The sequence below is a fragment of the Cydia splendana genome, chromosome 27 (assembly GCF_910591565.1).
Source record: "Cydia splendana chromosome 27, ilCydSple1.2, whole genome shotgun sequence".
NCBI lineage: Eukaryota > Metazoa > Arthropoda > Insecta > Lepidoptera > Tortricidae > Cydia > Cydia splendana.
The window spans coordinates 3,473,681-3,489,763 of record NC_085986.1 but is presented as its reverse complement, the minus strand read 5'-3'; the positions used below and the strand labels follow the sequence as shown (position 1 = coordinate 3,489,763).

The following is a 16,083-nucleotide window of genomic DNA, read 5'->3' as shown; positions in this document are numbered from 1 at the left end:
AGAAAACTTGTAACACTTTCTCTGCAGGCGTGCTTCCATCTTGTGATTTTGAGTAGAAAAAGCGGGGATCATCTTTGTCGATGAAAGGGTTATTACAGTTAATGTCACAAAAGAAAAAAAAAGGAAATATACACTTCGTTAGTACAAGAAACATGTCAAAAGATATTTTCTTATTTATATTAAACTTAATTCTAAGTTCACTTATTTATGAAAGGCTATCTTTGTCGATGAAAGGGTTATTACAGTTAATGTCACAAAAGAAAAAAAAAGGAAATATACACTTCGTTAGTACAAGAAACATGTCAAAAGATATTTTCTTATTTATATTAAACTTAATTCTAAGTTCACTTATTTATGAAAGGCTACCATGTACGTTAACAGTTAACACCTACATTCCTTTGTACAACAGGCGCTATCAAATATATCGCAGCTACCACAGTGCTCAAAAATATCTGAATATGCGCTTTAACGTCTTGATAATAGACGCCTTGTTCAGATATTTGTGAACACCTTGGCCGCTTTGATATATATGATGGTTATTGTACATCATACACATGTAGGTAACAGACGTTTGATACTTTTTTACATTATGTAACTTACATACAGCGTGAAAATCTTACATATTAATCCTTATTATATCCTAAAATGACAGATCGCCACAATGGTGACGCCAAATGCCAACGCAGGTCCAAGGTTAACATAGTCCTCGAAATGAAATGAAAATTCGGGAGATCCACTATGGACTCCTTTACTAAATCATTTTTAGTGAAATATGATTCTTTCATAGAATGGTCAAAGAGCACTTGATGGCTTCGACCTTAGAGCATTTAGTAACTGGAGACGCCTTGGCTGTCTTTTTCTGTACAATACAGTCTACCGATTTTTGCGGGGGAGGGGCACGTCAAATGTATAGATAACGTAAAAATAGCCATGTCAGATAAACAGTCCATACAATGTGTATGACCATTGGCCGCCTATTTTCGACAGAGGGGAACGCCTGTTAATGACTACTCCGTTTGGTTATATCGTACGTCACGTCAGATATACGTCGGCCATGTCAGAAAAACGTCAGTCGATACAAAAGTATGCACAATTGTGCAAGGTTTTCGGCAGAGAGGTAAGCTCTTAAAGGCGACTCCGGTTATTAAAATAAATGCTCCAAGCCATAGAATGGTCGAAAAGCCCCTGATCTTTTACCATTCTATGAAAGAATTTTTTTTCTTTCTATATTTTGTGATTTTGACATTCCATTTGTCCAAATTGAAAAATAATGCGTACAGATGTAGTATATAATCGTATTTTCTCTGAAACGTTCGTATTTGTCATGCTACTTCAGTCAATGTCACTACTTTTTGTACCCAGACTGAGTGAAATAGCAAGACACGTTCGTAAGTTTCCGTGGCAATACGATGGAAAGTAATTATGCACTACATATGAATCGACCAAAAAACATATGGATTCACCTTATGATCCAAATCTCTCATGCAGCGTCATCAATGTAGTCACCGGTGTAGGCGCGAAATCTACTCCGCTAGGAATAACTATAGTCCCCGGAATCTTTTTCTGTATCGCTGCTATTTCCTTCTGAAGCTCGGGATCCAAAATTTGCTTTGAAAATGGCTGTTTTTGTCGATTTCCGAACGATTTATTGGAGTTGAACGATTTATTTGAGTTGTTGAACGACTTATTTGAGTTGCTGAACGATTTGTTTGTGTTGTTGAACGATTTGTTTGAGTTGTTGAACGACTTGTTTGAGCGATTAGATCTATTTGAGTAGTTGGATCTATTGGATCCGACGGAGCCTGGTCCTTTTTTGTAACCTTGGTTATTATATTGGTTGTTGAGTTGGCTGAGTGAGTTTTTGTTGAGGTAGTTCTGGTTGCGTCGCTGAGCGAAATTGTTGCCGATGCTCACGGTCAAGTCAGAGTCGTAGTTTGGGCGTGAATTTTGCCGATAATTGTTGTTTTGTCGATTGTTTCTGTTCTGGAATCCACCTGAAAAAAAAAATGGTTTGACATAATAATAAGAGTATTTTTAGGGTTCCGTACCCAAAGGGTAAAAACGGGACCCTAGTACTAAGACTCCACTGTCTGTCTGTCTGTCACCAGGCTGTATCTTATGAACCGTGATAGCTAGACAATTGAAATTTTCAGACATGATGTATTTCTGTTGCCGCTATAACAACAAATAAGTACAAAAAACAGAATATAATAAATATTTAAGTGGGGCTCCCAAACAAACGTGATTTTATTTGCCGGTTTTTGCGTAATGGTATGGAACCCTTCGTGCGCGGGTCCGACTTGCACTTGTTTTTCTTTTAATTTTTGGTTTAGCTCTTGTTTCAACCGAAACCGAACCTTCGGCGCATCCGAAAGTGTGTTTGTAAAATTGTAACTTATAGCTGCGAAGAATGCGCTGTACGTGCAACATGCATTGGAAAAAAGTAGAAATATAATATTTATTTACCTGAATAATTCCCAACCCGCACTAGGTCAGGAATGCCGTTAACGGGCTCATCCAGCCCGGCGCGACCTCGCGGCGTGAACGTCGATCTCGAGCGCGAGCGAGACCGGGATCTCGAGCCCCGGCGAGATCGCGAGCGCGCGCGAGATTGGGAGCGCGCGCGAGACTGGGAGCGCTGCGAGCGAGCTTGGGAGCCCTCGCGGGAGAAGCGAGATCTGCGTGAAAAAATTGGTGGATGACAAAGTTTGCATAAAAATAAAACAAGCAAAACCTTAGGACTTGATACACCTTTAAATACAGATTAAGATTCTATGACATAGGTTACACGCTAATTCTGGCATCAGTTCAGTCATAAGTCTTATTCGAGTTTTGACTGATGCCAGAATGATGGAAAATGGACACGGTTACACGATCAGTCCAGACTGACATCAGACTGATAAAATTACGACATATTCGCCATTTGGACACAGAACGTAACACAGTCATTTAGTCTTGTCTAATATGGTGACTGACGCGAGAATGACACAAACAGGTTACATGATCGACTCCTATCAGTTTTCTGTCATTCAAAATGGACTGAAGAATATTATCTAAATATTAAATTTTCATCAGTCCAGACCCTCAGTCCGAGTGTTACACCATAATTCTCTCGTCATTCTGACCACAATGATGGACTGAACTGACGCCAGAATTAGCGTGTAACCGATGTCTATAGTCTGTATCTTTAGGTATTTAAATAAAACTAAACAAACAATTTGTAAATATTCGGATAGTTATAACATTTATTGGTTAACCGACCAATCACGAAACCGCCTGGATCAGTCACTGAATGACCTGACTTTAACCTATATGATTTGATCGTGTAATGTTTTCATCTACCCTCAACTGGCTTAAGGAGCCATTTGAGGGTAGATTTTGTTTACTTTTATTTAAATACCTAAAGATACAGAGTATAGGGGACTTAGGACAATAAGTCAAGTAAGTCAAGTTCTAAAGTAGACAGTTTTCTAAGTTGTAAATTTACATTTGTACCATAGTATGGTATAAAATACTTTTACTAGATTTTTAGTTATAAAGCTATACTTTTAGGTGTTATTAGAATCAGGATCCTTTATTAATCAAGACAAATTTTCGCCCGGCAGCAGTATATGAAAGATATACATGCTTTTTGGGTATGTAAAACAGAACTCATATCAGACTTACATCAAAATTTGAATATAATAATCAACTTTTGTACATATACAGACACATTACAATGTATTTCTTAAGTTTTTGAGTTAATTATACTTTTCATAGGCAGCTTTTTAGGGTTCCATACCCAAAGGGTAAAAACGGGACCCTATTACTAAGACTCCACTGTCAGTCTGTCTGTCTTGTCACCAGGCTGTATCTCATGAACTGTGATAGCTAGGTAGTTGAATTTTCACAGATTATGTATTTCTGTTACTGCTATAACAACAAATACTAGAAAGTATGGAACCCTCAGTAGGCATAAGTAAATTTTAGAGTTATTTATACTTATCATAGGCAGCTTTTTTCACTTTCTCACCATTAAAAATGTTAAGAAGCAATGTGCAATATTCACCTGGACCGTGAGCGGCTGCGTGATCTTGCTCGTGACTGGGACCGTCCTCGGTTCATGTTTCCCTGATTCCAGTTACGGTTGCCTTGGTTCATGCCACCCTGGAAATTCCGGTTCATTCCACCCTGGTTATTACGGTTCATACCGTTGTGGTTTTGATTTCCTGGGTTCATCTGACCGTTTCTATTGCCGTGGTTAAAATTCCGGTTATTTCCATTTTGATTATTGTAATTTCTATTCTGATTATAATTTTGGGGCCCTCCTTGGTTATAGGGTTTGTTTGGACCCTGGTTATAGTTACGGTTTTTCCCTTGGTTGTTTTTGCCAATTTGACTCTGTTTTATGATGTCATCTGTAAATGTTAAGTTGTACATACATAATAACAAAGTTAAAAAATACCCTTGACATATTCAAACCGCTGAACAGATTTTCTTGAATCATATTTCAATAAACTCGATGATTATTTGGTTATGTAGTGAACTTCAAAAGAAGGATTTGCTGAGTTCAGATGTCCAAAACTTTATAATATAAGCCCTGGTATGAAATTATGAACATCGACATGAGACCTATGAATGGAATGCAAGAGTAAATTCTTCTTCGAAAATTACGAAATACGCTTGGATCGGAAAGCATGGAGGGAAGTAAAAAAATAATTAGAACTTACCTAATGACATCTCAATCGCGTCGTCCATCATTTTGATTGTGTTTGAACTGCTGTTATACAATTGCTTACACGAGAAAATAATGTAAAACGTGGAAATCGATCAATCAATTCGCATTGTGGTTTTACAACATCAAAAACAGTAATAAACAAGGCAACAAGCAAAAAGAGAAAATGCGAATGCGATGCTGACCCGTAGAGGGTGAGGGGGACGGCGGCGGGAATATTGATGTTGCTAGATGAAATATTTAGAAAATTTAGAAATACAATATTTATCCATTTTTAGGGTTCCGTACCCAAAGGGTAAAACGGGACCCTATTACTAAGACTTCGCTGTCCGTCCGTCCGTCCGTCCGTCCGTCCGTCCGTCCGTCCGTCTGTCACCAGGCTGTATCTCACGAACCGTGATAGCTAGACAGTTGAAATTTTCACAGATGATGTATTTCTGTTGCCGCTATAACAACAAATACTAAAAACAGAATAAAATAAAGATTTAAATGGGGCTCCCATACAACAAACGTGATTTTTGACCAAAGTTAAGCAACGTCGGGAGTGGTCAGTACTTGGATGGGTGACCGTTTTTTTTTTGCTTTTTTTTTTCGTTTTTTTTTTTGCATTATGGTACGGAACCCTTCGTGCGCGAGTCCGACTCGCACTTGCCCGGTTTTTTATTTTTAATGTGCAAGAATATAAAGTATAGTTAGTCAAGCAGATCTTGTCAGTAGAAAAAGGCGGTAAATTTTAAAAATGTAGTGACATATATACTGCGTCAAGCAAATCTTGTCAGTAGAAAAAGGCGGCAAATTTGAAAAATCGCGGGCTAGCAACACTGTGTTCGAATAATTCCAAAATCGCGTGTCATCTGTATTTTATCTGTGGCCAACTTGTTTGTTGACATTCTGACTCGTTTTTATTTCAAGAGATATTTCTGCTGTGACATGTGATATTTTCTGATATTTAATAAGATTGTGCATTACCTTAAGCAAAGCTAAGCCTGCAATGTATAATCATACTCGTTGATAGTAAACATTACTAAAATTTTAGGTTATGACAAGTACTGGAAGAACATGGGAAGAACTTGGGAACTTTTAAGACTATGTGCAGTTTTTTTTGTTTTAGGGTTAAAAGGCATAAATAAAATTAAAACGTATGCCTAAATCTATCCAATAAGACCACACATTGTGTCCTGGAAACCGTCCATAGGCCCTCATATCTTAATATTTTCAGCGACTGATTCGACTACATAATTTACAAAGGTAAACTTTTAAAACAGTATTAAGTACTTTGATTATATCGCCGTTCTTTCGCAACATTACCTAATCCTTACATATGTTTGTTGCAGGATTAAATCTCGCTCAATATGAGGCGTTCGTAGTAGGTAGTTTCTCTTCAGAAGTTCAGTCAGACAATACTTACCTACGGCGGTTTATATACGTGTACAGCGCAACCAAGACGAAAAATAAATTTATTATTTAAAAATGTAACAAAAATATAGAGAGCTTAAATATTGATGGAATAGATTATTCTTGTATAAGTTGTCCTTATGTTAGTCATCAAGAAAATATATTATTTAGGCTAATTTGTTTCATGCTCTCAGCTACTGCACATATATTCCTATGGGAAATCCTAGTTTATACTTGCTGAAACAGGTACAGTCAGCAGCAAAAGTTACTAAGTGGGCCAGGTGTTCAAAATGATCTTGACGCAACTTTATTATTAAGAGAATAAGAGTGTGTCATTTTGAATACCTGGCCCGCTTAGCAACTTTTGCTGCTGACTGTACCTATGTATCTTTTTAAAAGAAGTTTTGTCGCTTTACATACCTGTTTGTTCAATAAAAGAAAATAATGTAGTCGGCATTCATATGGAGCACTAGACGCAGTGTAGGTATAATTTTAGAAAAGTATTTTCATATTTCCAAAATGACAAGTCTTGTATAGCCTAATGTGCAAGTTAATAAAATTTCCTAAAATTTTGCCTTGTTTAATTATCAGCATACCAAATATAATTTAGCCGATATGTGTAACATTTTTAGCTCATACACAAAACAGCAGCATGAGCAAAATGTTACCAAACTAGCATGTAATGTAAAGAGTATCCCTGAACTATAATTATACATACCATACACAACATAACAATATTATAATTGTGTTATATTTCTCAAACATATTTCCTAAACTTTAGCCTGGCAAACACAACTAGCCAGTTAGTCAGATCCAAGAAAATTATACTCATAGCTTTAGCATAAGACAAAGAGTATGATTCCCTCTGTCTTTAGACAGTCAGTCCTGGGCCAAACTACATAAAGAATCTATTTTATGCCTGCCACAGAACCCTACAAATTATAAATTGAATAGAAGAATAGAATTTCTTAGCACCATGAAATAGAATAGGTACCAAGGGTTAAATTAGACAAATTACTGTTAAACTAAACTAAAAATATTTAGTTTACCCAAGAAATGTTTATTGTAAGTTAATTAAAGTTATTTATGGAAGATAAAAGGAGTTAACTCCTTATGTTTGGAAACTTAAATTACACATTTTGTAACAAATCTGTTTTATGCTTAAGATGCAATAGATGACTACAGAGTATTATGATGCTTGGTTGAAGTGACCAGGTAACCTTGGTAACTTCATATTTTTTCAATGAATGCCCTGAATTAAAGTGTAGGTAAGTTAAAGTGACCCTTATCTTCTCTTACATTCAAATTAAATAAGCACCCAAATATCATTTGTTTTATTTTTATTATGTATATTGTACAATATATACCAATCAAAATATTACACAGGTAGGTATGTGATATTGATCCAGAAAAGTACATTTACATTAACAAGTGGCATATTATATTGTAAGTATCAAATATTCCACAATTTCCATTTTGCTATGATTAAAATTGAATTCCAACTGAGAAATCTAATAAAATATTAAAATCCAGTAGGACATCTACCTGCGGAAGCAATGATTTTATTCATACATTCTAGTTTAAGGGCATCTCTTCTTTGTCGTTCCCTCATGACTGAGGATCGTGACCAATAACTATGTCCCTCCATTTATCGCGAACAAGGGCTATGTGGGCTGCCCTCTGCATGGAACCACATGCTTGTTTTATGGAATCCGACCATCTTGCAGGGGCTCTTCCTCTAGCGCGCTTGCCTTCAACTTGCCCCAGTATGATGTCACGTTCGAGGCTGTGGTGTGGCGACTGCATTATGTGCCAAAAGAATCTAAGAGCCCTCTCCTGGCAGATTGTTGATTTTGACTTCTCTCAGAATGGTTTAATGGCATAGTCCGCTTCTAATTGTAATTTGATATCTTCAAAATTGTTAATCATTTTGACTAACATGGCTTTTAAATTGTCCGTCCATATTAAATAACAATTTCTAAAATTTTCAATAAGTCGCAAGTGACAATTTGAATTGACGTACGTAGGGCGCGCTCAGTGGAAAAAATATCAAATTCGTTTTGGTTCGACGTACATTGCTGCTTTTCTTAGCGCAATACTGCTCTTTGAGTGTTGCCCTACTTTAGTTTGCTTTACATTGCTACTGACAAGATTTGCTTGACGCACTATAATCTCCTTTTGCCTTCTACATATTGTCTATGATATTGACATACGTGTTTTAGAAACCTAATGTCTATCCTATATGTCTAATTATCTTATGCATACTTCTAGTTAATTAAAGCCAATTTCCTTTGGTATTTCGTTTCTATGTATCAATTTAATTAACTAGAAAAATAATGACGGATCCGAAGAAAGAATCAGATGATAAGTCATCGCATTTATTATCGAGATATCTTCGACCGGAACGGTTTGACGTTGAACCTACGGCCCCCGCGGCTGGAGATAAGTGGTTGCATTGGCTGTACACCTTCACTAGCTTTCTCACCGAACATACTTCCACCGATGCTACGGATAATATAAAATTAAAACTGCTAGCGAACCATTTGTCATCTAGTATTTTCATCATCATCAAGGACTGTCAAACCTATGAATCTGCTATTGCTCTCTTAGACAAAGCCTACGTGAAACCCCAAAATGAAATATTGGCTCGCCACGTCCTCGGGACAAGAAAACAAAAGCAAGACGAAAGTATTTCTGAATATTGCCGCGCCTTGCATCTTCTGGCGCAAAAGTGCAATTTCAAGTCCGTCTCAGCTGAAGAACATAAAGAACAAGCTGTACGATACGCCTTTATATCTGGTATCCTGTCGCCTAAAATACGGGAACGTTTGTTAGAAAAATCATCTCTATCAATGGACGAAGCTTATAATCAGGCAGTAACCCTCGAAACAGCCGAAAAGGACTCCGAAACTATGGGTGTTAACATCCCAAGTACATTGAATGCCTTATTGTCAGTACTGCCTTCACAAGAAGCTACAAATCTCACAATGCTGCTGTCCCTGCTGTCCCTGTACCTCAACCACCAATACGGCGTTGTTTCTTTTGCGGTGGTAAGGTACACCAAAGAATAAAGTGTCCTGCTTTCCACGCTCACTGTCAACTATGTACCAAGAAGGGACACTTTGCGTCAGTCTGCCGGTCTCGTGGCTCTCCCTCCACGAGCAATGCCATCCCGAGTCCCATCGGAAGCTTACCATCTCAAGATTCCTACGAAACCGAATATTCTGCTGCAAGCCCGTCGAGCCTACGAAAAGCTACGGTCGCCATAACTATCAACGACATTCGCGCCGACGCTCTGATTGACACCGGGAGCTCCAAGAGCTACATTGATAGAAATATAGCACAATTAATGAAATTACAGCAATATCCGCACAAAGAAACGATTAATCTAGCATCTCTAAGCAACACGTCACAAGTAGAAAGCATTTGTTTTGCTACGCTCCAAATAGATAATCACACATATAAGCAACGCCTTCTACGCATAGTAACCAACCTATGCGCGGACGTCATCGTCGGCCATGACATACTCAAAACTCACTCCAAAGTCGAGCTCGATTTCGGAGGGACCAGAGAACCCTTACATATTTGCGTAATGGAAGCATCAGTACCGCCAGCATCTGTCTTTACGCACTTATCTGCTGATCTTACGCCCATCGCTATTAAATCTAGACGTCACAACAAAGATGATGAAGAATTTATTCAAGCCGAGATATCTAAACTTTTAAAAGATGGGATTATCGAGCCAAGCGTCTCTCCTTGGCGCGCTCAAGTACTAGTTGCTGGAGGTGGATCTCATCGAAAAAGAATGGTCGTCGACTACTCTAGAACTATCAATAAGTTCACATATCTAGATGCGTATCCTCTGCCTCACATTGAGTCGATAGTTTCGAAAGTAGCGAAATTCAACCACTTTAGCCAGATTGATTTGAAGAGTGCATACCATCAAGTCCCTATTCTTGACAGAGAGAAAATATATACCGCATTTGAAGCTTGTGGTAAACTCTGGCAATTTAAACGTATTCCATTTGGCGTCACTAACGGAGTTGCGGCTTTTCAACGCACTCTCGAACACATAATTGAAAAAGAACATTTACAAGGCACCTTTACTTATCTTGATGACGTCACAGTCTGCGGTAAAAACAAAGAAGAGCACGATAAAAACTTACAACAATTCATGGCCGCTGCTAAGAAGTACAATCTCACCCTAAACGAACAAAAATGTAATTTCAGCAAAAGTTCCATCAGCCTCCTTGGATACACTGTCAGGGACAACGTTATTGAACCAGATAAAGACCGACTGGAGCCTCTAATAAAACTACCGTTACCGCGCAATACTGCAGAATTGAAGAGAGCTCTAGGGCTATTTGCTCACTACGCTACATTTAGCGTAGTGAGCAAATAGCCCTAGAGCTCTCTTCAATTCTGCAGTATTGCGGGTTCATAACTTTTCGGAAAAGATTCAACCTTTGATTAACAATTCCAACTTCCCTTTAGACGTAAATGCACAGCGTAGTTTTCAACTTCTTAAATCTGATATTAAAAAGGCAGCATTGGTTGCTATTGACGACAAAGAAACCTTGACGGTGGAGACTGATGCATCAGATTATGCTCTAGCCGCGACATTATCACAAAATGGTCGACCGGTTGCGTTCTTCTCGAGAACTTTGTCGGACTGCGAGCGCAAACATGCTTCCGTCGAAAAGGAAGCCTGTGCTATCGTCGAATGCCTTAGAAAATGGCGCAACTACCTTATTCACAGACATTTTATCCTTATCACTGATCAGAAATCCGTAAGCTACATTTTCGACCAAAATCATACTAGCAAAATCAAAAACGACAAGATTGAAAGATGGAGGCTCGAACTGTCATGCTATAAGTATGATATTATTTACAGACCAGGGGCTCAGAATACTGCTGCTGACGCTCTTTCAAGAGTTTGCGCGTTTATGAACAATAATAAGCTATACGAATTGCACGATGCGCTTTCTCACCCTGGGATTTCTAGAATGTATCACTGGATCAAGCTAAAGAATTTACCATACAACTTAGACGATGTCAAAAAGATGACTGCTTCATGTCGCGTATGCGCAGAAATCAAACCACGCTTTGCCAAAGCAAATGGCACTTTGATTAAAGCTTTATCGCCCTTCGAACGCTTGAATGTAGATTTTAAAGGACCTTTGCCTTCGAACACAAACAACAAATATATTCTAACAATAATTGATGAATTCTCACGCTACCCTTTCGCATACGCATGTCCTGACACATCTTCGGCGACTGTCATCAAGTGCTTCAAAGAACTTTTCTTCGAATATGGCCAGCCCTTATATATACATAGTGACAGAGGATCCTGCTTCATGTCGGAAGAAATACAAAGTTTCCTCAAGAAATGTAACATTGCCACTTCTCGCACTACTCCCTACAACCCTCAGGGTAACGGGCAAGTGGAAAAGCTTAACGGCACCCTCTGGCGAACTATACAGCTGTCCTTAAAATCGAAGAACCTGCCCATCGAAAACTGGGAACAAGTCTTGAAACTTTCTCTCCACTGCGTACGATCGCTCCTTTGCACTTCGATAAATGCGACTCCACACGAGAAGCTATTTAATTTCCCTAGGAGGACACCAGTCGGCGAGTCGCTTCCATCATGGCTCGTTCCGGGACCTGTCTTACTTAAGAAATTTGTTCGATCGAAAACAGACCCCTACGTAGAAGAAGTCGAGTTACTACACAGTAATCCGAACTACTCGTATGTACGACGACGTAATGGCCAGGAGTCTACCGTATCTAACAGACACTTAGCGCCTCTTCCCTTATCGGATGATGAAGGCTCTATACCCGACGGAACGGCTACTGATGGAGGATCTGATATTCCCACATTAGACGAAGAACAAGAAAATCCTGTTGATGCAGGTACACTTAATAATGACCAAGAGATCTACAGTACTCCACCACAAGAAGCTCCGCCTTCACGGATCTTCCGTAGATCTACGAGGTCTAAGAAGATGCCTCAACATCTTAACGACTACATCCTGGATCCGAACGAAGAAATCATAGAGGGGGAGAATGACATATAATCTCCTTTTGCCTTCTACATATTGTCTATGATATTGACATACGTGTTTTACCCCGGCTACAGACGTAACTATAAATCGTAGCGATTAAACTGTGCAGTCCGAACTGCGCAGTTTTATCTACCGTGTGTATGACAAATCGTTGTCGATTATCGTAACGATTTGTCATACACACGGTAGATAAAACTGCGCAGTTCGGACTGCACAGTTTAATCGCTACGATTTATCGTTACGTCTGTAGCCGGGGTTAGAAACCTAATGTCTATCCTATATGTCTAATTATAGTGCGTCAAGCAAATCTTGTCAGTAGCAATGTAAAGCAAACTAAAGTAGGGCAACACTCAAAGAGCAGTATTGCGCTAAGAAAAGCAGCAATGTACGTCGAACTAAAACGAATATGATTTTTTTTTCCGCTGAGCGCGCCCTACGTACGTCAATTCAAATTGTCACTTGCGGCTTATTGAAAATTTTAGAAATTGTTATTTAATATGGACGGACAATTTAAAAGCCATGTTAGTCAAAATGATTAACAAATTTGAAGATATCAAATTACAATTAGAAGCGGTCTATGCCATTAAACCATTCTGAGAGAGCTCAAAATCACCAAACGACTCTCAACAATCTGCCAGGAGAGGGCTCTTAGATTCTTTGGGCACATAATGCGGTCGCCACACCACAGCTTCGAACGTGACATCATACTGGGGCAGGTTGAAGGCAAGCGCGCTACAGGAAGAGCCCCTGCAAGATGGTCGGATTCCATAAAACAAGCATGTGGTTCCATGCAGAGAGCACCCCCATAGCCCTTGTTCGCGATAAATGGAGGGACATAGTAATTGGTCACGATCCTCAGTCATGAGGGAACGACAAAGAAGAAGAGATGCCATTAAACTAGAATGTATGAATAAAATCATTGCTTCCGCAGGTAGATGTCCTACTGGATTTTAATATTTTATTAGATTTCTCAGTTGGAATTCAATTTTGATCATAGCAAAATGGAAATTGTGGAATATTTGATACTTACAATATAATATGCCACTTGTTAATGTAAATTAGTGTACTTTTCTGGATCAATATCACATACCTACCTGTGTAATATTTTGATTGGTATATATTGTACAATATACATAATAAAAATAAAACAAATGATATTTGGGTGCTTATTTAATTTAAATGTAAGAGAAGATGAGGGTCACTTTAATTTACCTACACTTTAATTCAGGGCATTCATTGAAAAAATATGAAGTTACCAAGGTTACCTGGTCACTTCAACCAAGCATCATAATACTCTGTAGTCATCTATTGCATCTTAAGCATAAAACAGATTTGTTACAAAATGTGTAATTTAAGTTTCCAAACATAAGGACTCCTTTTATCTTCCCTATATAACTTTAATTAACATTAGTATTTAAGTCCTGTTACTAACACTTATATGGGTCTTGCCTGAAATAAATGATTATAAATAAATAAATTAACTTACAATAAACATTTCTTGGGTAAACTAAATATTTTTAGTTTAGTTTAACAGTAATTTGTCTAATTTAACCCTTGGTAAACAAAGAACCCTACAAATTATAATTTGTAGGGTTCTGTGGCAGGCATAAAATAGCATCTTTATGTAGTTTGGCCCAGGACTGACTGTCTAAAGACAGAGTGAATCATACTCTTTGTCTTATGCTAAAGCTATGAGTATAATTTTCTTGGATCTGACTAACTGGCTAGTTGTGTTTGCCAGGCTAAAGTTTAGGAAATATGTTTGAGAAATATAACACAATTATAATATTGTTATGTTGTGTATGGTATGTATAATTATAGTTCAGGGATACTCTTTACATGCTAGTTTGGTAACATTTTGCTCATGCTGCTGTTTTGTGTATGGGCTAAAAATGTTACACATATCGGCTAAATTATATTTGGTATGCTGATAATTAAACAAGGCATTTATATATCAGGAGAATACTGTTAGGAAATTTTATTAACTTGCACATTAGGCTATTCAAGACTTGTCATTTTGGAAATGTGAAAATACTTTTCTAACATTATACCTACACTGCGTCTAGTGCTCCATATGAATGCTGACTACATTATTTTCTTATATTGAACAAACAGGTATGTAAAGCGACTTAAAGCTTCTTTTAAAAAGATACATAGGTACAGTCAACAGCAAAAGTTGCTAAGCGGGCCAGGTATTCAAAATTACCTTGACACACTCTTATTCTCTTAATAATAAAGTCACGTCAAGATCATTTTGAACACCTGGGGCCTATTTCTCGTACGTTACAAGTTCACAAGTCTACAAGCTTACATTAAAAATTTCATTGTACAAGTGTGTTTTAATTCTATTTCTCGTAGGAATGATTACTACAAGTGCTATAATACAAGGCGGCTGTCTAAAGTTAGAAAATAGGTTTGTTTACTATGCAAAAAGGAAATGCAATGGCCATTATAAATGTTATCTTAATGTCAATGTCACATGGCTGACTTGTGTTTTCATAATATACAAGCGTATAATAATACAAGTAGTAATGAAAAGCGTTTCTCAAAATTATCAATTACAAGTGTAAAATCAAACTCAGTTTCGTCAGTCACTCTATGAATGTTTACAAGCTTCAGGGTGGGTCAGTTTTTTTTTTATAATACGGGTGAATTCGTTACAAAATTATTATGTTATTGGTCATTTACTGGTTCTTTCCCAATTATAATAATTTCATAGGAATGAGTTTACTGTTTTTTTTTGGAGAATAAAAGCTAAATTGAAATAATATTACTGATTTTAACGAAGTGCATTCAAAACTTACACGTTTGAGATCTTAAAAATGCAATATCTTCATTTATTTATTAATCGATTTTTACCAAAAACGCATATTAGTAGTTTATAGAGACTCCTCATTATTTCGTGATAAGTCACAAGCTACAAGTATAAAGTACAGCTTTTGAGAAACGAAATTACTATTTTAGTATATAATATCTACTAGTGTTTGTCAACTTGTGAAACAACAACACTTGTGAAAACTCTTTTATCCCCGCTCTTGTAACAATTATACATTTACGTGAAACGGAAACTTGCAAAAAATATTGAAATACAAGCGTTACCATAGATACACACTTGTATTACAAGACTTGTAACGTACGAGAAATAGGCCCCTGGCCCGCTTAGTAACTTTTGCTGCTGACTGTACCTGTTTCAGCAAGTATAAACTAGGATTTCCCATAGGTATATATGTGCAGTAGCTGAGAGCATGAAACAAATTAGCCTAAATAATATATTTTCTTGATGACCAACATAAGGACAACTTATACAAGAATAATCTATTCCATCAATATTTAAGCTCTCAATATTTTTGTTACATATTTAAATAATAAATTTATTTTTCGTCTTGGTTGAGCTGTACACGTATATAAACCGCCGTAGTAGTATTGTCTAACTGAACTCCTGAAGAGAAACTACCTACTCCGAACGCCTCATATTGAGCAAGATTTAATCCTGCAACAAACATATGTAAGGATTAGGTAATGTTGCGAAAGAACGGCGATGTAATCAAAGTTCTTAATACTGTTTTAAAAGTTTACCTTTGTAAATTATGTAGTCGAATCAGTCGCTGAAAATATTAAGATATGTGGGCCTATGGACGGTTTCCAGGACACAATGTGTGGTCTTATTGGATAGATTTAGGCATACGTTTTAATTTTATTTATGCCTTTTAACCCTAAAACAAAAAAAACTGCACATAATCTTAAAAGTTCCCAAGTTCTTCCCATGTTCTTCCAGTATTTGTCATAACCTAAAATTTTAGTAATGTGTACTATCAACGAGTATGATTATACATTGCAGGCTTCGCTTTGCTTAAGGTAATGCACAATCTTATTAAATATCAGAAAATATCACAGGTCACAGCAGAAATA

At 37.4% G+C, this 16,083-nt stretch overlaps 1 protein-coding gene across 1 annotated transcript; it reads right to left on the bottom strand.

The window, feature by feature from the left end:
* Positions 1–223: 223 nt before the first annotated feature.
* On the bottom strand, positions 224–4,888 carry LOC134803693 (putative uncharacterized protein DDB_G0286901). Its single transcript, XM_063776485.1, has 4 exons — positions 4,710–4,888; positions 4,049–4,397; positions 2,467–2,678; positions 224–1,994 (listed from the first exon to the last, which is right to left on the bottom strand). The coding sequence occupies exons 1-4, from the start codon at positions 4,738–4,740 to the stop codon at positions 1,465–1,467; spliced, it is 1,122 nt and encodes a 373-aa protein (XP_063632555.1). The 5' UTR covers positions 4,741–4,888; the 3' UTR covers positions 224–1,464.
* Between the last annotated feature and the right edge of the window lie 11,195 nt (positions 4,889–16,083).